General features: G+C 46.2%; 1 protein-coding gene across 3 annotated transcripts in view; it reads right to left on the bottom strand.

The window, feature by feature from the left end:
- The window catches only part of DOCK1 (dedicator of cytokinesis 1), a 531,871-nt gene that overhangs the window by 330,338 nt on the left and 175,955 nt on the right, over positions 1-25,578 (bottom strand). For all 3 annotated transcript variants that reach the window (XM_047826036.1, XM_047826038.1, XM_047826037.1), the window contains exons 24-25: positions 13,679-13,749; positions 9,682-9,788 (exon numbers count right to left, since the gene is read on the bottom strand). In XM_047826036.1, the coding sequence (XP_047681992.1) occupies positions 9,682-9,788; positions 13,679-13,749 (178 nt within the window). The remainder of the gene's footprint in view (positions 1-9,681; positions 9,789-13,678; positions 13,750-25,578) is intronic.

Below are 25,578 nucleotides of genomic sequence, written 5' to 3'. Positions count from 1 at the left end.
ATCACGGGAGCCATCTACTTATGTCCAGATTGACAGATGGGGTGCCAGGAGCCAGAGTAAAGGGACATGCGGGGATTGCACCACTAAGCAGCCGAGCCAGAATTAGGGGTCTGATCCCGGAGATAGAGCTCCTTAGAATAAATGATCCATACATGTGCACGTGCACGTAAACATGTGTGGCTCGGGTATCTTTACATGTCAAGTGCAGATTACGTTTTTCCAAGCATCATTTTAAGGCAGCAAGCCATAAACATTGGTAGTATGAGGAGAATCCATTCACACGGACTAACTCTAAGTATGTCACTTTTCCTTTTTGAGCTGTAGTTTCTTTGTCAGTGTTTTGGTCAGAAGCTCCTCAGCACCACTCACCTGAGGGCTGGAACTATCAGAAATAAGATAATCTGCATGTGAACTTTCTGCCCAATGTCACAGAATCTTAACTGAGAGGATGACATAGAGATTAAAAGAATTTAATTTATTGAAAATTGGAAGGAGGACGTGGCAGCATAGAGACTGTATAGCAATGGGAAAAGAAGCTGATCAAAGATGTCTTCTGGATGAAATCACTAGACATAATAAAAAATGTGTCATAAGGGTGCCTGGGTGGTTCAGTCAGCTAAGTGCCCAAATCTTGGTTTTGGCTCAGGTCATGATCTCATGGTCATGAGACTGAGCTGCTTTGGGTTCCACATTGGGCATGGAGTCTGCTTAAGAGTCTCTCTCTCCCTCTGCCCCCCACCCCCGTTCAATTGCATGCATGCAAGCTCTCTTGTCACTCTGTCAGATAGATAGTCTGCTTAAGAGTCTCTCTCTCCCTCTGCCCCCCACCCCATTCAATTGCATGCATGCAAGCTCTCTTGTCACTCTGTCAGATAGATAGATAGTCTGTTTAAGAGTCTCTCTCTCCCTCTGCCCCCCACCCCGTTCAATTGCATGCATGCAAGCTCTCTTGTCACTCTGTCAGATAGATAGATAGATAGATAGATAGATAGGAAGGAAGGAAGGAAGGAAGGAAGGAAGGAAGGAAGGAAGGAAAAGAGAAAAGAAAAGAGAGAAAGAAAGAGAAAGAAAGAAAGAAAAAGAGAAAGAAAGAAAGAAAGAAAGAAAGAAAAGAAAGAAAGAAAGAAAGAAAGAAAGAAAGAAAGAAAGAAAGAGTCATCTTTTTGGAAGAAGGAATAGAGCAGCAGATATTTTAGATCCCTCAGTTTTGAGAAGTTTAATAATAGGGGTTAAACATTCATTAGTATTGCAGTAATAATTTTTCAGAAGGAATGAAAGAACCACCAACAGAGAAAAATCACAAATGATTCCCATTTACAAGTAGATGAAAAAGTTAAAAGATTACGTTGGAAGTACCAGTCATAGTGTCGAAACCGTAAGGTCTGATCCACTCCATCCTCAAGGATAGTCTATGTACTCAGGGAAGGGTTTATGCAACAAAAATAAAATGGGATCTTAAAGGAAAACCTAGGAGTGGACAGGCTGACCTGGGCTCCTCCAACTGTTACAGACAAGTTGCTGTAGGTACCATATCACACAGGCACAGAGCTAATCTCACAGGGCTTGGAAGGAACCATGAACTGCAGAGACTCAGAGGCATGCCATCGTGGTGCCTTCTGTGAGCATTACTAGATATCGGAGATTCAAGGCAGCCTCTTCTAAGATTGCTTTCCTTGTTCCCAACATCAAACAATAGGGAAAGGAGCCCACTCAGAGGGTGGGTGCAGGACAGAGAATCAACTGTGATAAAGGCTGGACCAACTACACCATGAGGAACTGTTGGCACCACCAATCTGATCACAGATAAGAGTCCCTACCGTGAAAAAGAAGAAAAAAGTATGAAAATTCCACAAGCACAGTGCTGTGTTTCTACTTGTTTGTTTATGCGTGTTTACATTTATTTATGTGTTCATCTATTCATGTATTTGTGTTTTGTCTTGTTCCATATGGCATCTGAAGTAAATTCGGTATTCAGAATGCATTACTCATATAGTGGGTGTGAAACAGTTTGAGTGGGTGATGGATTTTTAATAAGACAACCCCTTAATCAGCACCAGAGTGGTGGACAGCTCCCTGACTGGGATTTTGCTTACAGATTTGGATTTGTGGTTTAACTCCTGGGCCCTTCCTTATCTGTAAATTAGGAGAATTACTCTTTTCCAATTACACATTTTTAAGCTGATGGCTCTGAAGCCTCTCAGAGGAATCAAACTTGCTATCCAACAGTGCTGAGCACATGGTAGGTGTTCAGCAAATTATAATTAAGAAATTGAGTTGACCCTCCTAGGTTGTGCTGTTTTAACAAACAGTGCTTTCAGATGCTCATATAATGAATGATACACAGTGATATATAGAATGAGATATGAAAAAGGTATAGTACTTTACAGATAAATATTAAAATATTCTCAAAAACAGAAGAGAAGAAAATGATTTCACATTCCACTATTATTTCAAGAACCAGTCTTTGGGGTTCAAAGCCAGTAACATTCCTTAGAAGTCAGCCAGCACAATTACCTAGTTAAGTATTCTGGACTGCTCTATGCGTGGTACGTTATGTGATTATGGTACATGATAGCCGCAACCCCAATTTTTCTTTCTGTACAATATCCCTCAAGTTAACAAAACTACTATAGAGTAGCTCTGGGTTTAAGATCCCTTCAATAAAGAGAAATACCTATCCATTTTCCACAGTGGAGAAGCTCAAGAGATTTTTTGTTTATGGATCAAAAGCATTAAGAAGGTATATTTTATTATAAATCTATATTAAACATATAGCTATTCTTTCTACAATTTAAGGCAAAAGAAATTGATTAATAGAGTGGTTTTAAGAAATATGAATTTTATAACTGGGATTAATCACAACAAAAATAGTCTAGAAATCTGACTTCAATATTTCCTAATAGCTGGTCCCAACAGGTATCTGAGCCTTTGCCCTCAGATTTCAAAGGGCTGCTGTAACTAATGTTTCTACTATTAAAAAGGAGAGTTTCACTCTGCTTGATAACTGGAAGAATCATTCACCTTGAAAATAAGAATGAGGAAGATAATTTAAGTTCTTTAGGCCTACATTTTGAAGAAGCGCTGTATTGTTCAAAAATGAAACACAAATGAAGTTTTATGAGGCTGATGAACACTGTCTAAAAGGAGCCTGTTCACTATATTGAAAGAAACAGCCATGGGAATGGCCAGAAAATAAGGGACTGGCACGTTTCCCATTCCTACTCACTACCAGATTCCAACCATCAGGGGGAAAAAACAAACCCCAAAATGAAAAACAAACAGAGGGGTGCCAGTGAATAGAGAGCTCAAAACAACATAATCCAGCAAGAGTATTAAACTACTGTCAAGACCATAAGGGGATTATCTTTCCACTAAATCTTTAAATCTCTACTCTTCCAATCTTGCACTACCCTCTAAAAACGAGTTTAAGACACAATGGTAAATTCATAGTAAACTCTAAAGAAAATCTCTCCATTGGTTTGGTTGCTTTCAACATGGGAATATGGAAGGGCTAGCTCCTGAAAGATGAAGAAAATGATGTGGTGATCATTGGAATGAACTTTCCCAAAGGTCTCTGGTTCAGATCCACGGCGGAGAGGAACCCATGTGGGTAAGGGCGTGCATTTCAGAAGCTCCCTCACCTTAACACAAAGGCACCTTGCAAATACGTCCAATGCTCTTGACTAATTTGAAAGTTAATGCTATCTGGTTGATTCCTTTTTTCCTCACTGCTTTAACATTAATGTAAAACATTTCTGTGAGCAGAAATCCCAAACCTTGGTGTCTTAGTGTTTATTTTAATTTAATTACATTGAAACTTTTCATTTCTATAATAGGATTGAAGCTTTAATTTTCACAGCTTTTGTCAGATATGTGGGCAACAATGTAATCACAGGGGAACGAAGCTACAAATGCACAAATTATGAAGCTCTGACCTTTCCGTCTCTTTGTATCTTGCTTTGAAAATCTGCTCACTCCACACCACAGATTATATGCAAGAGTCATCTTTTTGTGAAGCACATAATCTATTTAACCAGCTTTCAAGTAGTCAAGTCACATCGTGAGACAACGCTTGGAAGCCATTACTGCCCATTCATTGACTCCCGTGCACAGCATGCTGAGGAGTCCGACGCCCTTCGCCTCCACTCGGGAGCAGGAGTGGGGACATCCAAGGTGGAGTTGAGACACCGGCCCGGGGAACCAGCCCGTCTGCACACCCTGCCTTTCCCGAAACAAAGTCATTTGCTCTCTGAATACCACCATGCTTTTGAAAGAGACATCCTAATGACATGCTATGGTGGCCGGGATTTGCCTCAGAATATGTGGGGGAGGAGCACAGAGACAAAAACAAGACTGAACGGGACTTGAGACCTTCGGAAGCCCAGTGAGGAGTGCACACAGGCGTTTGTGACCCTCTTCTCTCCATGCTTCTACAGGACTAAGCATTTCTATAATGCGAACAAAAAGCTATCTTGAATCCAGAAGCAGAGTTGAAGTGTCCCTTCCCCCACCTCCCATTTCCACAGAACCGAGGAAGTGCTAAATCAGAAGCAAAACAGATGATCTTCATTTTACAAAACTGCTCACAGATGACCCTCTACGTCTTCAGTCACTCACGAGTCTTCCTTTCCCATGTCTCCCGATGTCACTCGTCCTCAAGACAACTCCTTCCTGCTCCATGATCAATCCATGCAGAGCCAAGGCTAGCAGAGACAGCCAGCTTCCCCGAGCAAACACAAAACCTCTCCTCCCCCTACACCGAGTGAATTGCAAATGTATGCAGCTGGTCATGCTTCCTTCTCTGTGCTGCTCCCTGAGAAAAGCAGCGCACGATTGGGATATTCATGTCCGTTTCTGTTCAGGCAATAAATACGCACTGCAGGTGCGCCTGGGGCCAGGCACTGTCCGAGGAGCCAGCGATTGGGCAGTAACAGCATGAACAAGCAGGCCATGCTCGGGGAGCTCTCACTCTAGGGAAAGACCACAGATAACAAAAAAGCCAAGAAGAAAAATGTGCACTTGTTTCCCATGGTGGAGAGTGGCAGAAGCAGGCCTGGAGGAGAGCGGCTGGGGGTGTTCCCTGCAGGGGCGTTGGAGCACCTCTCAGAGCAAGCTCTCTGTAGTCCCTCTTGATTTTTTGTTGGTCCAGGTCTACTGACTCTTGGCTCATATTTGACATGATGATGACCCTCCCCCATGAGGGCAGGATCTTATCTGCCATTTTTCGACTGAACCCTCCACAGACATGAGAGACACGGCTAACGTCGATTGTGCCTTAAACGTGAGAGGTCAACTCAGCACCGTGCACACTTTCATCTTCAGAGGGTATGATTTAGGCAACAAGAGCGAAGCAGGGGAGGAAGCTGAAGCCACGTCACTTCTCGAAAGTCCCTGAGTTAGCAGGCAGGAGAGGCAGGATTTGAACCCGAGCGGTCTGATCAGAAAGCCCACACACTGAGCCCTCTTGCAGACCGCCCACCCTCATCACAGACAGGCCTTCAGAAATCCACAGTTCGTTATTAATGAGGAAGTAAAAGCGTTTGTAGGAGAAACGATGCAAACCATCATTCATGGTTTTGCAAGTCGAAGTTAAAGGAGAGGGCCGTGCACTCGGAGTAAAGGCCGATGGTGTTGACATGCAGCCGTGCGCTGGGAGGAGTCGAGTCTCCAGAGGGCCTGGTGCAGCACTGGCTTTCTCAGCCGACCGTGTGACAGACCCCCGCCGTGGCCATCGGTGTGGGCACATGTAGTGTGGACTACAGCTCCTGAAAAGCCTTCTTATACTTGGGGGAGATCTCGACATGGTGAGCAGGGCCTCCCCCGTACAGAAGTCAGAACAAATCCACAGCCACTCTCACAACTGTAATGCACACTATTCCCGGATTCTGCCAACGAGCCACGAGGCAACGGGAGACGGGCGGGGGGAGGGCTAGCTCCGGGAAGACCTCCCATTTCCTTCCACCAGGGCGGTAGCTGCAGAAACAGCAGGAACCACAAGGCCCCGACCCAGAGGGAGCACTGCAGTCGGGGCACCCGGGAGTGGGCAGTGACCGTGACGGCAGCTGCTGCGTCCACACCGGTTGGGGCCAAACAAGCCTCTTTGCCAGAAGACACATCTCCTGCTAGAGTCTAGCAGACTCAGCTGGGTGTGTCCTCAGTCTCCGTGTCCTTTACAGTATAGAGAAGCAGCAGCTGGGGAAGCAAGACTGAAACAACAGGGCACTGTGAGCCTCCGTCTCCCGGGACCCACACGTGGCCCCGAAGGCCTCCGTGCAGAGAAGCAATTCTAGTGGCAGTATTCACTGCGGGCCTTGCCGTACGCGGATCAGCTGGTCACTCCCAACGAAGGGGGACTCGTACAACCATGGAACGTATTTGCCATCGGGGGGAGGAGGAAAGCGGTGTTTTAGAGCAAAGCAACGGAGCCAACACACGTGCTGGTGAGCAAAGACACGCCGCGGAGCCCCCACCAGGAAACCTGGTGGAGCCACACACTGGTGCACTCTGACCACATCCCCAAGAGAATGTTTCCAAAGGGCTAGCACACCCAGGGACCTGTCCGGCTAACTCTAGTTACACCCAGTTCTAGAACTCTGGACCCGTGGGAAGTTGGTCTGACTGGTTCCGCTGGGACCAGGAAGCCCACACAGACAAAGACCATTGTTACAAATTAACAAGAAGTGGAACAAAGCAGGAAAATCAGGGCCATCATATCTCATCAAAAATTACTTTGGCTTTAACTATTTATGCCAAACGTGGCACACAGTATCTTGCAAAAGTAATGCCACCTTTGTAAGAACAGACCAACCGGAAGACTTCCACCGATAAGTCTTTCCTGACGAGGATGTAAGACGGCTACAGGTCTGCTCTGAAGAAACTGGGAGCTTGCAGATGAGGAAAATCCAGGTTATCTTGGCCAAGAATCTTTTCAGAAAGATTCTTAACACTCAAAGCCTGTAAGCGAGCCCTCTTTTTTTCTTTTTTGTTAATGTTTATTTATGCCTTTTTGAGAGAGAGAGAGAGAGAGAGAGAGAGAGAGAGAGAGAGAGAGACAGAACAAGCAGGGAAGGGGCAGAGAGAGAGGGAGACACAGAATGAGAAGAAGGCTCCAGGCTCCGAGCTGTCAGCACAGAGCCTTGACGCGGGGCTTGAACTCATGGACTGTGAGATCACAACCTGAGCTGAAGTCAGATGCTTAACAGACTAAGCCACCCAGGCTCCCCCCAAGAAGGGCCTTTTTCACATTGGACGACACATTCTGAAACACTTTGGGGACAGCCCATGAGCATCAGGGAGGGTGTTTGGATTGCCAATGGTGGCTTAAACAAGGTCTACTGACTGGGGAGCTGGGGAGCCACTTCTAAGACACGAGGCTTCGGGTTAACTGTGGCTCATGTGATGCACGACCATTCCAGATTCACATGTTTCACTCAACCTCATTTTCTATGTTGGGTGCAACCTGCTACGAAAATTAAGTTCCTAACTTTGTACTTAAAAAGATTCTAGGTTAATAATTAATTCTATGCTGCAAAGGCTTCCAAAACAGGACTTGAGGCAGTCCGTGATAAAAGACTTACGGAACAAGAGTGAAAACAGAAACAGGGCACAGTAAAGAAGAGAAACACAATTACCAAACACCTAGGCTGACACAATTACCAAAAATAAAGAAGAGCCCCTTCAAGCTTTCTACTAGCTAAGTTCCAATAGAAGAAAACATTCCCTTGAAATATATTCTTTTTTTAAAAAATTTTTTTTAACGTTTATTTATTTTTGAGACAGAGAGAGACAGAGCATGAACGGGGGAGGGTCAGAGAGAGGGGGACACAGAATCTGAAACAGGCTCCAGGCTCCGAGCTGTCAGCACAGAGCCCGATGCGGGGCTCGAACTCATGGACGGTGAGATCGTGACCTGAGCCGAAGTCGGCTGCTTAACCGACTGAGCCACCCAGGCGCCCCCCTTGAAATGTATTCTTAAAAGAATTCCCATTTTAAAGGTTTTTGATTGAACCATTTATGTTTCAGGTCCTTATCCAAAGAGAGCCAAGGGATATGCGGAAAAAGTTCTGCGATAGAAATTACAAATGAAATAGAGGGAAGTCTTCCCTGTATCAACAGTCAATAGAAGTCAAGTACAATCAATTGTTGACAATTGTTACTAATGTTAATTGGTAATTCAGTGAACCGGTTTACCTCAGGGGTGGTGATGGCAGCAGTGTGTGTGTGTGTGTGTGTGTGTGTGTGTGTCTGTCTGTCTGTCTGTCTGTCTGTCTTCCTTCGGGCTGGATGGTCAGGAGAAGGGACGTCAGTAACCTCCCTAATATGATCCAAATAGAAAACTTCTGGGGGATTTTATTTGCTCTGGTGTAAAGTGTAGTCAGTGTGGAAGGAAAACAAAGCAGGTGTCCCCACCCATCACCCCCACCCTCAACCTTCCTTGAAGACCATATTTCACCAAGCTTTAGAAGACACCTGGAGGATGTGAATAATTCAAGACCCAGCCCTCCAATGAGACCCTGAAGAATGGACAGTCGAGATTAGTGTCTAAATAAAGGAGATTCATGTGCTTTGAGTCCCAAACAAGGGCGACAGACCTGATTTTCATTTGCCCAAGTGAGAAACGGGCGTGTGGCCCACAGAGAGACATGTGGAAGGCTGCAGAAACCCACTGGTTTGTTGGTTTGGTGTTTTCTTTCACAAAGAACACTTGATCTCAAATGAAGTCTGAACATTTTCTCTCAACATAAGCCTTCACTGTAAATGTAGACTCCAGTGCCTTTATAAAGTTCAATCCAGAAATAAGGTTAAAACCAGCAGGGAAGCAGAGGGTCCAGTAGTCCAGAAGGTACGAAGGACTAATCTGGACACGCACTGAGTTCTCAGTGCAGCCAGTAGCTCAAGAGGAGACCCCAGGCCAGGACTGCACCGTCCCTGAAACCCCACACATGAGGACAACAGAAAATAAACGGACCAGCCAAATGTCTGGACACAAATAGAATAGTGTAAATCCGTGCCTCTCAGTCAGAATGTCACTCAACAGTCTGTACATTTGCCTCCAATAAATGAGGAAGGTTGCGGAATTATGCAAAGGTTTTAGGCCTTCAATAAAACTGCTTGACAAGTGTAAAATATTAATTCAATCTGTCCAAATAGAAAGAAAATGATTAATAAAAAGGGTAGGGAGATAACATGAGGAAATATAAGGTGTTCCTCAGGATAAATGAGTTGAGGAATCATTAAAATTCTTATTACTTTGAGCAGGGTTTGAAGAAACCCTATCAAAGCAAGCAAAGTTCAAGAGAAGACAGAACCATTATTTCTAAATTTAAAGAAAACTTGACATTTTTCTTTGCAATCATCTGAATGGAAGCAGGTGATTGCCTCCCCAGGATAGATGATAACATGTCTTAAAGGCTACAATGTATGCTGATTATCTTAGGGCTTTGGTGTAGACCTAAATTACAAACTACAAGGTTTTCCCTTCATCTCTCAATGATCTATCACCTACGCTGTATGTCAATTACCATTCTCTTGTACGGGCTAAATCTTCCTGTCTTGTAATGGAGCTGTTTTAATTGGTTGCAACCTCCACTCCTTTTGGCATGGAGGAGAGAATTCAGAAGGGACAAGGTCTATAGACAATGAATAATGTGACAATTTAATGATTCTCCGGCTTCTACTCACCATGCTGTGTGAAGAGGTCACTGTGAATGATTTCAATCAAGCAGTACAGCTTCTGAATGGTCAGCAAACCCATGGGAACATTTAGGATGAAATCAGTAAACATTTTGCTATAATGAAAAACACAAGTGAAAGAGTTTAGGGATACACAGCAAAATGATCCACTGTGTTCAAGACAGTACCTAGATGCAGGGTCATTAAATGGTCATTAAGCTCTACTAGAATATTGGATAATGCCCATTCTACAATATGGGCCAAAATCTCATCCAACAAAATGATGCTTTAAAATGTTGTTTTTCGCTTCATAGCCACTCAAATGGCTAGAATCCCAAGGAAAGACAACAAAAAGTGTTGGCCAGGATATGAAGAAATGGGAGCCCCCATATCATGCTGGTGGGAATGTAAATCGGTACAGCCACTTTGAAAAACTGCCTGGCATTTCCTGAAAATGTTAAACACAGTTACCATATGATCCAGCATTTCTACATTTCTACTCCCAGATATATACCCAAGATAAATGAATATATATATATATATATATATATATATATATATCCAACACACACACACATATATATATATATATATATATATATATATATATATATATCTCCCCAACACAAAATCTTGTACGTGAATCATAGCAACACTATCCCTAATACTCTAACAGGGGAAAAACCCAGATGCCCATCACCTGCTGAAGGGACAAACAATATATAAGATCGCCATAGAAGTCATCCATAACAAGGAATGAAACTCTGACCAATGCTACAGTATTGATAAACCTTGAAAACATTATACCAAGTAAAAGGAGCCAGACACAAAAGGCCACATATTGTACAATCTCCTCCACATAAAATGCCTGGAAAAGGCCAACCTATAGACACAGAAAGGAGATTCGTGGTTGCCTAGGGCTGGGGTGGGGACACAAAACGACTGTTAATGAGCACCAGGGAGCTTACAGGGGTGATCGAACTTCTAAAATTGCACTATGATGATGGTCACACAACTCTCTGTAAAGACACTGAACACCATTTAATTAAACACTCTGAACCTGGCGAACTTTATAGTACAGGTATTATATCTCGCTAGAGATATTCTTCTAAAAATTTACTTTTACAGGGGCACCTGGGTGGCTCAGTCAGTTAAGCATCTGACTCTTGATTTCAGCTCAAGTCACAATCTCACGGTTCACGGGATTGAGCCCCACACTGGCTCTGCGGGCTAAAAGTGCACAGCCTGCTTGAGATTCTCTCTCTCCTCTCTCTGCTCTCTCTCCGCCCCTCCCCCAATTGTGCATACACATGCTTTCTTGCTCGCTCTCAAAATAAATAAATTAACATTTTTTTTAAATTTAGTTTTACAAATAGTCAATAAAACTATGAAGAAGTCTTAGAAGGAGGGTTCTTGTCAGTAACAAAGAAATGCCGTTCACCAGTCATATCAGCAAGGTTCTGTAAAGGAATAATTCCAAGTACTGGCAAAGTTTGGGAAGACAGACACCAACATGCTTTGGTAGAAGGTTGCTTTGACTCTTCGAGGACAACTGGGTATTATTTGTTTAAAATCTTTTAAGAAAACACAAAAATGAAACAGAAAAAAAAAGAGAGAAAATGTAAAACCTGGTAAATCTATTTCACTGTTTATCCTAATGACCTAAATAAGGACAAGATACTACAATTAACCTACCAAAAAACTTGTCCTAGTGTGTTGTATAATAATAAAAACTGAACAGAATCCACTACCCATTGGTATAGCACAGTGGCATGTTCTTTGTAATTAAAAACCCAGGTTGGTCTCAAAGTACTGCCACCGACCAGCTAAGTTATCATGGACGAGTTACTTAGCATAAAAGTGGGCGAATAACAGAACCCAAGATTAACAACACATGGAAAGGCTTTGTGTAAAGCCTCTTCTGTGTGGAGAAAGCACATAATCGATGTCAGTACCTACGGTTGCTACCTCAGTAAATGACAGGGGAGCATAGGATACAACACCGTGGAGGTTGTGAGAAAGTATGTTGCAGAAGACTATCGCCCCATGTGAGAAAACAAGATGTTACGCACAGAAGCTGACTGTAAAATAAAGAATATAACTGTTCGTTTTTTTCTTTTTTTGCTAATGTTTATTGATTTAATTTGAGAGAGAGAGAGAGAGAACAAGCAGAGGAGGGACAGAGAGAGAGAGGAGAGAGAGAGAACCCCAAGCTGAAAGCACGGAGCCCGACACGGCTCGATCTCATGAACCATGAGATCATGACTTGAGCCAAAATCAAGAGTCGGACGCTTAACAAACTGAGCCACGCAGGCGGCCCACCTGTGTTGAATTTTTTAGGGGAATACATGTGTACTTGTGTATGTGTATATATGTGCATGTGTGCAAATCCAGATCCTTCTAGTTATTTTTAGGTAGTAGAATTAAGTTTCACTTATTCTTCTCTGTGATCTCTTCTGTTTCATCGAAACATGAATCAATTTTCTAAATAGGAAAAATTCGCACATGATTTACAAGGTCATTTTTTTCTTTTTTAAGAAGTCAGTAGATTCGGTGTCGAAGAGGCACACAGGCATGTGTAAAGAGCCAAGTGACCACAAACAGACTGGACTGGCCCTGGAGAGGGGGTTCTTCCTGGGATCTCCAAGCACCGGTGCGAGCAGCCACTGTGAACGCTGCCCTGCTGATGCGTTAGGGTCTGATTCCCGACCCCCGTGAGGACAGGCTGAGAGCGTGGCCATGGCCCATCCAGCCACAGCCTCCCTCACTGCCTCTGTTCCCTAGATCCGAAACGCTCAGTAAGAATCTTCACCAGAAGCACCCGGAAGATTCTTTAAAACCGAATGTCTGGGGCCCACCCCACATTTCTAACTCAGAAGATCTGGGAAGGACCCCAAGAGTCGTCATTTTTCTAACAAGTCCCCAGGGGCTGCTGATACCGTCTGTGCTGCAGGGACAGGACGATCCAAAGACCCAGGGCAGACGTGCTGCCAGTGGGCCCCTTCACTCCTTTTCTCGTTTAGGGAATGCTAAGCTGTGAGCAGTGTTTTCAGTGTGTGGGAGCAGGAAATAAAGGTGTCCGTGCAGGACGCTGAATCCTAGGCACACCAGAAACCTGGTGATTTGTGGAGGAGGCCTCCCGGAAAGACCCCGGCCCCTCACTGCCCGGGCATGAGTAACCTACCATGGATGTAAAGAACGGAAAGGGTGACCATTTTTTACTCAGTGTAACCACTCAGGGGACACACGGACCTTGACTCACGTTTAGAGGGGCATTTGGGGCTGCTAAAAACGATGCCAATCCCCTGCAGGTAGTTTACAGTGTCAAATGTTAAATCAAAACCAAAATCAAAAGCAGACAAGGGCTGTGCTTTAGATGTCTGGGGTTAAAAAGGCTGTGTGTCCCAGTGGCTCACAACAGTCTCGTAGAACGCAGGCTTCCTTAAGTTGGCACACGTAGGACTGGGCAGGAAACACAGGTGGAAGAAGGAAGGATTAGGTCCCAGCTTCACTCCTTGGTCTGAAAGCCCAACAACCAGCTTCCTTGAGGTTCGGTTTGATTTGGTTGATATTATCTTAGGTGACGACACCCAGCCCTCAGTTAAGAGCTCACAAAGAAGCGAGTGTGTTGGGCAGGGTGGGGCAGTGAACAGAAAACCTCCTGTGTCAGGTATTTTAGGGGCTGAAAACACAACCAAAGCCCAACCACCACAGTGAAATTCAAATTCAAAAGAATAGAAAAAGCCAACTCTGTATGATCTACCCATTGGGCTACAAACAATCTTCTAAACAAAATACTCTGTGGGGTGATGGATGATGTCTTTTCCATGTAAAGTCATAATTAGGGAAGTGTCACAGACATCATGACCAGCATCTGTTCTAGAATGATCCAGGGCACTGACCTCTGGCAACATGAGACTGAACCTCGAGCCTCCCATAACTTCGATGCACAGAAAGGGGGCAAGATGAAGGACGCGGGAAGACCGCACCTTGGGTGCTTCCTTACCTGAGCTCTTTGGGATCGAACACCAATTTCACATCGTTGACAATGGTTGGCAAGTATTTCAACGCTGCCCCCTGCAAACCAAGAGCAGAGACTGCTGAGCCTCACGTAGTTTGGCAAAGGTTAATACGAATCTGTAATTACTCTGAAGAACCACAGACATCCCAAGAGGAGAAAGATCACTTTCTAGGTGAGCAGAGGAGATGGTCGAACACAACAAAAACAGAGCAAACACGTCTAATCCACCAACAGTGGAGATCTGTCACATGGTTATCTTGGCACATAAGAATTTAACAGAGGCCAACATTTATTGCCTGCTGACAAAACGCCTATACTGTGTGCAGCTCTTGCACGATTTCCTCCTTCACCCTCACGAAGCTATGGCAAATGAAGACGCGTGTCCCTCCGAAGAATGCTCTATCATTCAAATCACTGCAAATCCATCATATTCAACATTTAAAACGATTGCCTTTGTTCCGTTCCAAAACTGTTTTCTGTATATCTGTGTATCCCTTAATTAGGAATCTTTATTTCTTTTCCTTTAGTAACCTTATCTCTTGTATTCATATTTTTTATCTTCTGGAAAACCCACACTCTCAAAAACCAGAGTGATAGTAATCGTGATAGACTCTACCACATGCTATGTGCTGTGCTAGAACCTTTGTATATTTTATCCTTAATTCCAACGGAGCTCCGACAGGGAGCTGGCTGTGTTGGACGGCAAGCAAACTGCCAGTGGAGATGTCAATTACTTTGCCCCCGATCACACAGCTAGAGCTGAAGAGAGAAGTACAATTCAGTTCAGTGGGAAGCCAGAGCCTTAGCCCCCTCAGCTGTGACCTGACGGGAAAAGTTCTTGGATGTTCAGTCTGACCGTGGTTGCCCCACCTCTATCTGTGACTCTATGTAACTCCTTGTACCGGGCTGGGCTCCACCTCCCAGAATGAAATGGGGGAAATAATACGCACGCCAAGTACATCCTGAGGTGGCATTAAAGTTCAAAATAAGGGGCGCCTGGGTGGCGCAGTCGGTTAAGCGTCCGACTTCAGCCAGGTCATGATCTCGCGGTCCGTGAGTTCGAGCCCCGCGTCGGGCTCTGGGCTGATGGCTCGGAGCCTGGAGCCTGTTTCCGATTCTGTGTCTCCCTCTCTCTCTGCCCCTCCCCCGTTCATGTTCTGTCTCTCTCTGTCCCAAAAATAAAAAAAAATTAAAAAAATAAAAAATAAATAAAGTTCAAAATAAAATGAAAAGAGAAGAGGGTAACACTTTAAACACTGGAAAATACTACACTTAAGGCACAAACGATTGTTAGCATTATTTTCTGAAAGCAAAAAGGTAGTGTTTAAAAAAAAAAAGTCAAAATGGAGTCACTTGTGCTAAGTAAGCCCCATGTCAGCACCAAGACTTCATACCTAAACTAACTGCAGTTTTGGCCTCTCCCAGGAATATAATCTTAAACTAGTCAATCTGAAATTTCCTGGTCAGCACAATAGAGGTTATCCACCTGTTAGACCCTTTCCATCCCTCAGAGAAAGATCGAGGAAGGCTGCTCTTTCCTTTTGCCTATAACAGTCTCATTTTGTACAGCTCTTCAGGGCTCCTTTCTACTTGCTAGATGGGTTGCTGCCCGATTCACAAATTGCAGAATGAAGCCAATTAGCTCTTCAAATTTACTCAGTTGACTTTTGGTCTTTAACAGCAAAAGCCCACTTTAACATACTACACTGAATATATATGGTCAGCCGATCTGCAACAAAGAACACAAGCACCTCCCCCTCAGCACCAAATGAAACTCATCCCACACCTCACACCCTATACAAAAATGAACTTTAAATGTATCACAAATCTCAAATATAAAACTTAAAACTACACAACGTCTAGAAGGCACTTAGAAAGGACACCAAAAGCACAATCTATGAACGAAAAAGCGGGGCACCTGGGTGGCTCAATTGGTTAAGCATCCAACTTCAGCTCAGGTCATGATCTCACAGTTCATGGGTTCAAGCCCCACATCTGTGCTGACAGCTCAGAGCCTGGAGCCTGTTTCAGATTCTGTGTCTCCCTCTCTCTCAGCCCCTCCCCCACTCGCACTCCTCTCTCTCAAGAACATTAAAAAAATGAAAGCCAAAGAAAAGAAAAAGAAAAATTAAAGTTCACCAAAATAAAAACTTCTGCTCTGTAAAACGCAATGCTAAGATAATGAAAGATGAGTCACACTCCGGGAGAAACGAACTGCAGATCGCATATCTGATCAGGATCTGAATCCAGCACAAACAAAGAACACTTAAAACTCAATCATGAAAAAAAAATCTACCCCCCAAATAGGCCAAAGATTTGAAAAGACACTTTTCCAAAGAAGATATATGGATGGCACAAAAGCACTTGAAAAGATGCTCAACATCACCAGTCACCAGGGAAATGCAAATTAAAACCACAGTGAAATATCATTACCACCTACTAGAATCGCTGAAACACACACACACAACACACGCACACACACACGCCTGACAATACCAAGTGCCGTTGCATATGCTGCTGGGCTACATGCAAAACCAGGTCAGCAACTGCGGAAACGCACGTGGCAGGTTCTCACGAGGTCAGACACGCACTCTCCGTCCAACCCAGCAACTGTACTCCAGGGTCCTGACCCGAAGAAATGAAACTTCACGCTCACACAAAACCCTGCGCGGGAATGTTTACAGTAGCTTTATAGGTAAGCATCAAGAGCTAGAAACAACTCACAGTGCCCTCCCTCAAGAGGTGAATCCATGCAATGGAACACCACTGGGTAATAAAAGAGAGAAGTCGAGCCTCTGATACACACGACGTAGATGCATCTCAAATGCATTCTGAGAAGGAAAACCAAAAGGCTACGCAGCACGTGATTCCCTTTTTAAAACAATCCAGAAAAGGCACACCTAGAGGAATGGAGAACACCTCAGTGGGTGGAAAGGGGGGGCAGGGCTAGTCTACACTGGGGGATGGGGTTGATCCAGTCTACTATACAACTGTATGCAAACCGTACCTTACTTTTCAAAATGAATAAAAGCATATTACCTGGACAGACAGGCATGAGAAACACCTGAGAGAATGTTCCTGAATGTCAACACTGCTACCCTAACAGGTTAAGTGGTCGGATTCCAGTCCCTTCAAATGAGCTCGAGTTTCTTAATCTGTAGCCTGGGAATATTCTGTACATGCCTGAGACTCATGTAAGTGCTCAACTCTACTGACACAGTACATCCTCAGGACAACGTGTGTGCCAGATCTGTTATCCCCTTTCACAGATGAGAAAGTAGAGGCATCCAGGGAAGTCACGTGTCCAGATTCACACTGCTGGGATCTGGAGTGAGGCCGTGCAAGTCCACGGTGAGCATGAAGCCAGCACACTCAACTGTCAGGCCTCCTCTCAGCACTCCACGGTCCAGATGAGACAGGACCGGAAGGCAGCGCACTGGAGAATCTCCGAGGCTTGTCTTCTCGGTGTGAACCCTGTCCTTCAACGCCAGCCGCATCAAGGGATCCCAACTAGCTCCTGTGGAATTCAACTTTTGAAAAGAGCATCAAACAGAAACAATTTCATTCCGGTCTCAAGAGTTCTGCCTCAACTACCTCAGTGCCGCTTTGAAAAACTAAAGACAAAATATTCACCGAGAGGTGTAATAAACAGCCGTTTGCACAGGCTGACTGCTAGGGCCCTAAGGTGTCGGGTTTACTTTGTGGCGTCCCGAGGGGAGAAACGCATGAGCTTCCTGCATTTTATCCTCCACCAACAAAGCAAACCCTGCCGGCAGCAACTTGATAAATTCCATTTCACGAGGAGGACGACATAGACAGCGACAAGTAAGACAGGTCTTCATGGCCACCTTCCGCTTGCCGCCCTGGGGCTGCGTTAACCAGGCAGGCTGAGCGCCAGAGCGGGGCTGGGGCTCCCCAGGGCTGCCCCCCACAGCCCGAGGTCACAGCAACGCCCACGGAGAGGGGCGCACACCCGCTGGGATCCAAAATGCTGTCCAGCCCAGAATTCTGCCTAACAGACCGAGATCCTACGGAGTGTATCTTATGGTTCCTGGCGTTTGGAAAGAACAGAGATGTACCACCCACTGGCCTTCAGCCCCCCCACCCCCCGGATTAAGTAACAAAGGACAGAGGGAACAAGGAGAAAGGGACCAGCAGGCGCACCTGGTGCCTATCCCCGTTCACTCTCCGCCTTCCCCCAGGGCTATTTCTCCTCAAGCCTGGGACCCCCCCACCCCACCCCGCCTCACCCATCTCATCTCCTACTTCAGAGAAAGACAAAAGCCGCCAGGAGAAAGAGCAGAGCCTCAGGAGTCCATCTGTCCAGGCAGAAGAGGCGGGGTGCCTGCCTCCAAGGGACCGAATCCTGCCCCTGGGCTCGGCAAGAGGCCCCCTCGGTCTCCCCTTCTCCCTCCAGGACACCCAGTCCTCACCCCAGCTGGTTCCTCTTCCCTCCGCAGGTGAGCCCACGTGGGTCTCTCATGATAAATGCCCGGAGAGCCCCAGCCACCTCCCGCCTCTCGTGCACAGGCAGCGCCCAGGCCTACAAGGTGCCCGCTGCCCGGCCCTCTCTCACCTCTGCCCTCGCAGCCCGGCCTCCGCCCCACCTCGTCTCCATTCCTGCCAAGGCCACAGGGGCTTCAGGCCTCTTCTCAGGTGACCCTTCCCATGATACTGCTGCGACCCCTCGCCTGCTGCGGCATCCATGGCCTCACCCCCAGGGCCACCGCCTTCCTGGGCACTCGCGCCTCCCAGCTCTCTCTGTGCGGGGCCCTGTCCGCACCATCCCTTCAAGGTGGGTGTCCATTCTAGACCTTTCTCCTTCCTCCACATACCCCTCAAAACCCCACCTTCTGCCAAGCTACGGATTCCTAGTGCCAACTGTCCGGGCTCACCTTTCTCCTGAGCGGTGGCCACCGCACTCCTGCACACGGCCGTCCCGCAGACGCTGCAGGCCCCACCTGTCACGCCCGCCACCCTACCTTGCCGGGGCACCTGGGCTCAGGGCACCACACGGCAGAGTCCCCAGGTCACAGCCTCCCCGGGATGCTCCCTCTGCTTCACAGCACTTCCGACCAACCACAGAGCGCGGCGGTATCCTCGCTATGAAGCGCCCCTGGTCCTACGACCTTCTCCCCTTCTACAGGTTCTACTCCCTGGTCCCAGCCACTCGTGTCTCTGGCACTGTCCTGGCTGACACCCGACCCCCTCCGGCTCACACCTGGGTCAGAATCTAACGGATACTGTGGTGGCATCGCCCAACCGCCCAGCACCCTCAGGGGCCCTGGCCCTTCCTCCCCGGTGTCCCCACTCAGCGGCCTCCACCTCCACCTGCAGCACTCTGTCTCTTCCGGTTTCCCCCACGTACCAGGCCCTCCCTCTGCCAGCCGACAGGCCTGTGCACGCACGTCCCTTCTTCCCGGGCCCCCCGCCCACCACTCCAGCTGTTGCCCCAAAACACTCAAGAGTTAACCCCTGATTAGTCCTCAGTCCTGCGCTTAGACATCATTTCCTTCAAGACCCGTGGCTTCCGGGTTCGGTGTCTGGAGACACTCCTGCTCTGGGCTGTAACAGAAGCTTGGCGTGTCTGTGTCCCCCGGACCAGAGCCCCACAGGCACGGCGGGGCTGTCCCTTCTCTCTGGGCTCCCTCAGGCCCTGCCGAGGCTCCTAGACGCGGCAGACGCTCCATGACGCCCCGACTGACAGAGCCCTGAATAAAATCACCTCTTAGTTCTCAAGAGACACTCTACGTCTTTGCATTGGACCCACAGAAATCCCCAAGGGAAATAACTCCATCCACTCCAGTTTGATGGGACAGCCAGGAGAGGCAGGGACTCTGAGGTCCGGGCTGCTGCCGGCTCTAACTTTCCCGACCAAAGACTGGCTTTGCCCGTTTCTACTACTGGTTATTTGTCAAGAACCTCAAGTGTTTTGGTTTCCACCCCTGCTTTCGGCAAAAGGCTTCGCTTCCCCTGACTGCAGTCAGGTCTCTTCCAGGTGGGAGGAGCAGGTGTTCAAGAGCTGCCCGAGACGTAGAGCTGAAGACAGAGAAGGTGGGGGGCTGCCGCGCGGAGGACGGAGCGTGCCGGTCGAGTCTCATCTACAGAAAGACACCTCCAGGATGGAAGGTCCCGGCTGCAGGTGAGAGAACCCACGCCTGCATGGTGCGCAGGGGGCAGAGCCGTACAGGGGACAGGGACACAGGTTCCTGGGCCAAGCTGACTGCGGGCAAAGCACGCCTCCACCATTTGCCATGTGAACGTAGGAAGACGGCATTTCCTGTCGGTAGTTCTCATCGGTAAAACGTGCCGGTGAATAGCGCCTGCGTCCAGAGACTGTTGGCAGAAGGGAAGGACGATGCGTGCATGATATGCTCAGCACAGTCCCAAACACATCGCTGGTGCTCGACAGACGGTGGCCAACGTGGCCACCAGTAACGGGGCAGGACAGCACATGACTTGGGCAAACACTGGCCTGGAGACCCTCTTTAACATGCAAAACTCTCAAACGTGACTCTACATCCAGAGTAAACTTTCATTTATAAAGTCCCATATAAAGTGCTAAATATTGAGTAGAATAATTTGCCAGATCATAGAATTCAGGATAATGGAAATGGGAGGCATTTGAGGTTTTTTTCTTTTTTCTTTTTTGTCTTACTTATATTATTTTTTAAAAATTGGTTCGTTAACTTTTTTTAATGCTTATTTATTTTGAGAGAGAGAGGATGAGTGGGGCTAGGACAGAGAGAAGGAGAGAGAGAATCCCAAGCAGGCTCTGTGCTGTCAGCACAGAGCCCAACACCGGGCTCAGTCCCATGAAACGTGAGACCGTGACCCAAGCCAAAATCAAGAGTCAGACATTCAACCAACTGAGCCACCCAAGCACCCCAGAATGTTTTTTTTTTAAATTTTAATGTTTTCTTTTAATTTGTTTAATGTTTATTCATTTTTGAAAGACAGAGACAGGCAGAGCACAAGCAGGGGTGGGGCGGAGAGAGAGGGAGACACAGAATCCGAAGCAGGCTCCAGGCTCTGAGCTGTCAGCACAGAGCCCGACGGGGGGCTCGAACTCACGAACTGCGAGATCATGACCTGAGCCAAAGTTGGACGCTCAACCAACTGAGCCATCCAGGCGCCCCTATTTTAATGTTTATTTTTGAGAGAGACAGAGACATGGTGGGGAGGGGCAGAGAGAGAGGGAGACACAGAATCTGAAGCAGGCTCCAGGCTCCGAGCTGTCAGCACCAGTGCCTGACGGGGGGCTCGAACTCACAAACTGCGAGATCATGACCTGAGCCAAAGTTGGACGCTCAACCAACTGAGCCATCCAGGCACCCCTATTTTAATGTTTATTTTTGAGAGAGACAGAGACAGAGTACAAGGTGGGGAGGGGCAGAGAGAGAGGGAGACACAGAATCTGAAGCAGGCTCCAGGCTCCGAGCTGTCAGCCCAGAGCCCAACGTGGGGCTCGAACTCATAGACTGTGAGATCATGACCTGAGCCAAAGTCAGATGCTAAACTGGCTAGGCCACCCAGGTGCCTCCAAACTGGTTCTTTTTAAAAACTCTTGCTCAGAATATTCGGAGGCCAGCACGTCAGCAGCCCCAAGCCCACAGTGCCCTGCCTGGGTTCCCTGCAAAGGGGGACACCCACCAATCAGCTCACTGGGGTGTGGCCCGGGGGACTGGATTGGGAAAGGCATAAACTCACAGCATGCGCCAAGAGACAGAGCTGGGTGCGGGGTGGAACCTCTTTCCTCAGCCCTCGCGGGGCCACGAGCCACAGGCCACAGAACCCGTGAGAGCAGCCCCTTCTGACAAAGCCCAGCCAGGAAGAGAACAGCACAATGCAGGAATTTAGATGATTTCACTGTTGTTAGCTTTGTTGATTCATCTCCTGTTTTTTTTTAAGACATGGTTGCACTAATCAAATCAATGTTTGCTTTCTGGGAAAGTTATTTCTTCAGGTTTGACTTTAAACCTAAGCAAATTAACGTAACGGCATTTTAAGTCCTAGCTTGCTCTTCTCTTTGAACTTGGCAAAGCTTCCATCTGCCCACCTGAGGAAGGACATGCCCAATTCTAAATGCACTTGGGCCTCAAGGCGATTGACACGTGTGCACTGGCATGCTGGGAACACAAGCTTGAGACCCAGCACGCCCAGGCACATGGAGGCTGTAGGTAGAGCTGACATTACTACCAAATACAATAGGGCTCTCCACCACCGCGCACTGATCGAAAGCCAGCAAGCCACGGAAAGAACCAGAAACAAAATCAGAAAGAACCATGGCCAGTGGTAAAGCTATTTCTATTTCTATTAAAAAACAGGCAAGTTGCTGGGGACCCCTCCTAAGACGGAGTCCATTGCTTAATAACCTGGCAATCAAGAACTTATGGAATCCAGCAAATGCAGCTCCGGGGAAGGAAAGTGAAGTCGGACCCGAATCAAAAGGAGAAAAAACATATTGAAGGCCAAGTTTTAGAGGGAAAAAAATTGAATACATAAAAAGGAATAGGAAATGGCAGAAAATGCTAAGTTTCCTAACTGCTGAAATAGTTCAGGTTCAAGAAATTAAATAAATTTTATACTCTTCTCTAAGCAAATTTCTTTGTCATGCAGCTCATGAGAATGCCAACTTAATCCAAATCGTAAAACAAAACAAAAAAAATGCACCTTCTACTCTGTCTCAGTTTAATGTTGTAAGTGCCTCTCTGGCTAAAACTGTTACTACTGATGATGATTAATAGACACTATTTTAGGGTAAAGTTCAGGCTACATTATTCAGTATAATTATTTTAATTAAATCCATTAGCATATCTTTATATAAGATTACAAGAGCTATCGGTGATACAAAATAAGTTTTCCTTGAATAATGTATGAAGCAATTATTAATTTACATATTTCTCAAGAAAACGCATATTAAAATGATTCCATTCGGAGGTTTTGAGCTAAAATATATAGGGCCCACAGATTCTTCTTTCAGACCTAAGAGTTCCATCTTTGGAAGATTTAGGGCATAGCCAAACAGCCTCAGAAAAAACAGAGCATTCTAATACAGGAAAATGCAGCCAGACCAGTTCAGCCAACAGGTGCCCTAGACGTGAGTTGCGCCTTTCATGAGGAATGGATGAAACAGAGCAGATGGCGACAAAAACAGAGCACTTTGGAGAGAGTCACCCTGCTCTATGTGTCTAAAGAATCCAGAACAACAACAAAAGAGACAATGACAGTGATTGTTTCTATTACTTATACTCTATTATTAAGTAAGGCCTCCCTGCACCTAATGTATCTTACACCTAAAAATAACTGTTCGCTTTATAATCAAGCTTTCTTTAAGCAGATATTGGTCTTTAAAATAGCATTCCCCATCCCTACCGCCAACGCTGGTTCATTCAATCCCAACTGACAGCTTAGCAACTGAAAGAAACCATTCCTAGGAGTAGTTTGATGTTTCAATATCACAGAGTCCAAAAAAAAAATAACGAAAGAAGTACATATTTACTGATATCCTCCAATAAATCTACTGTAAGCGCCTACACTTAAAAATCAATGTTAGGGCCAACAAATATATGGGAAGATGGTGAACAATCATTAACACAAATCAAAAGCACAGTGAGATAGCATCTCACATCCATTAAGATAGCTGCTAGAAAGAAAGAAAGAAAGAAAGAAAGAAAGAAAGAAAGAAAGCCAGACAAGATGAGACTAGACAAGAGCAGGTGTTGACAAAGACATGAAGAAAATGGAACCCTTGTATGCTGTTGATGGGAATGTTAGCTGGTACAACCACCAAGGAAAAACAATATGGAGGTTCCTCAAAAATTAAAAACACAATTATCATATGATCTAGCAATCCTACTTTTGGGAATACACCCAAAAGCAATGGAGGCAGGATCTTGAAAGTGAGGTCCACACCCGTGTTCATCATAGCACTATTCACAATAGCCAAGAGGTAAAAGCAACCCAGTGCCCGACAAGGATGGTTCAATAAAGAAAAGGCGGTGTATACATCCAATGGAATGTAATTCAGCCTTTACAAAGAAAGAAATTCTGGCATATTCTGTAGTACAGATGAACCTTAAGGACATTATGCTCAGTAAAATAAGCCAGTCATAAAAAGACACATTCTACATGATTCCACTTATACAGGATATCTAAAATAGTCACATTCGCAGACACAGAAAGCAGAATGGAGGCTGCAAGGGGCCGGGGATATCAGGGAATGGGATGTTGTTGTTCAATGGGGACAGAGTTTAAGTTGTGCAAGATGAAAAGTTCTAGAGATGTTTCACAACAATGTGAATACAATTAATACCACGGAACTGTAAAAACTATTTAAGGAATGTTGCATTATGTGGCTTTTACCACGATTAAAAAAAACAAACAGATAAACAAAAACCCAAACAATTTGTTATCCCTTCCTTGGAGAATGCCAACATCATGTAAAAGGTCTCACCATGTTTCTCAGGGAAGGGATATTGTTTTCACCGGGCAGGACTACTCTTAAGACAGCTGTATCGCTGGCCCCTGCCCATTAAATGTCAGAAATAACCCCCCTGCACACAATACACAAACACACACACAGTCATGATTACGAGCAAATGATGCCCTGATATTCCCAAACACTCTCTGGCTGAGAACCACCAGGTCAGGCAAGAACTTTCCTTGCTGGGCAGCTTTGTCACAAACAGGTCCCCAGCAGGCAGAAGCCCTCAGCCCTTGGGTCAGCCTGGCCTGACCTGGGCTGTTGGTCCACTCTGGCCCCAAGAAGCCACAGTAATCGGCAATGAGTGGTCTACATGTGCTGCCGTATGAAAACAGTGGGGAAGCCCCCTGCCCTGCTCTCAGCCCCCTCCTCTCTCAGTAAAATAAGCCAGTCACATTCAGAGGGTGTCTGGTCAGGAATGGGATGAATCATAAGACAATAAAGGGCTAGGGTGGAGGGGAGCTTGGATGGCTCAGTCAGTTAAACCTCCGACTTCGTCTCAGGTCACGATCTCACAGTTCGTGGGTTCTAGCCCCATGTCGGGCTCTGTGCTGACAGCTCAGAGCCTGGAGCCTGGAGCCTGGAGCCTGGAGCCTGCTTGGGATTGTGGGTCTCCCTCTCTGCCCCTCCACTGTTCATTCTCTCTCTCTCTCTCTCTCTCTCTCTCTCTCTCCCCCTCCCTCCCTCCCTCTCTCCCTCCCTCCCTCTCAAAAATAAATAAACATGTAAAAAAAAAAGGCACAGGGTTGAGGAGCAGGGGCAGGTAGAGCCGCCATGACTTAGGGATGGAGGACACAACACAGGTTTGGGGCTGAATAGCAGCACCGAGTTGCAAAAGGTGCAAGGTGACAGAATGAGAAGGGGGCAAATGACACACACGAGACACACACGAGAATAAACCCTCCTCTCTGGAGCCACTGTGCTCTCCGTAACCTCTGAAAATCCATCTGCCAGGAATTAAGTCATGCTAAAAAGGGGTATTAACCGTAATCTAGGAAAGCACAAATCTGAATTAAATTACTGAACTTTCTTTGTTTTCCCCCCCCTGCATTTTACCAACACAGCCGTGTAGCTAAGGAGGCTCAGGGAGATGGCAAGAAGGGAAGCGATCCTTTGAACAGGCCTCCACAGCTCCAAATTGGCGAAAATTGACTACCTGTCTAGACAGCTTCCAAGAGCAAAGTATAATTTACAAATAATGGTGATTTTCTAAAACTCACTTGAAATTCAGAAGTCGATATACAGGAAAATGGTCCAGTTCAGAAGCATCTTAAGGGCCTGAACCGCAGTAAAGCGCTTTTGAAAACAGCAACTAGAGAATACAACACATCACACTTGTGTTTTCCTCACGGGCTGAACAATTTCTTCAAACAGAGCCTCTGAGGAACACAAATGGGTG

The sequence above is a fragment of the Prionailurus viverrinus genome, chromosome D2 (genome assembly GCF_022837055.1).
Source record: "Prionailurus viverrinus isolate Anna chromosome D2, UM_Priviv_1.0, whole genome shotgun sequence".
NCBI classification, from domain to species: Eukaryota; Metazoa; Chordata; class Mammalia; order Carnivora; family Felidae; genus Prionailurus; species Prionailurus viverrinus.
The sequence above is the reverse complement of the archived record's forward strand: the minus strand, read 5'-3'. Positions and strand labels throughout refer to the sequence as shown.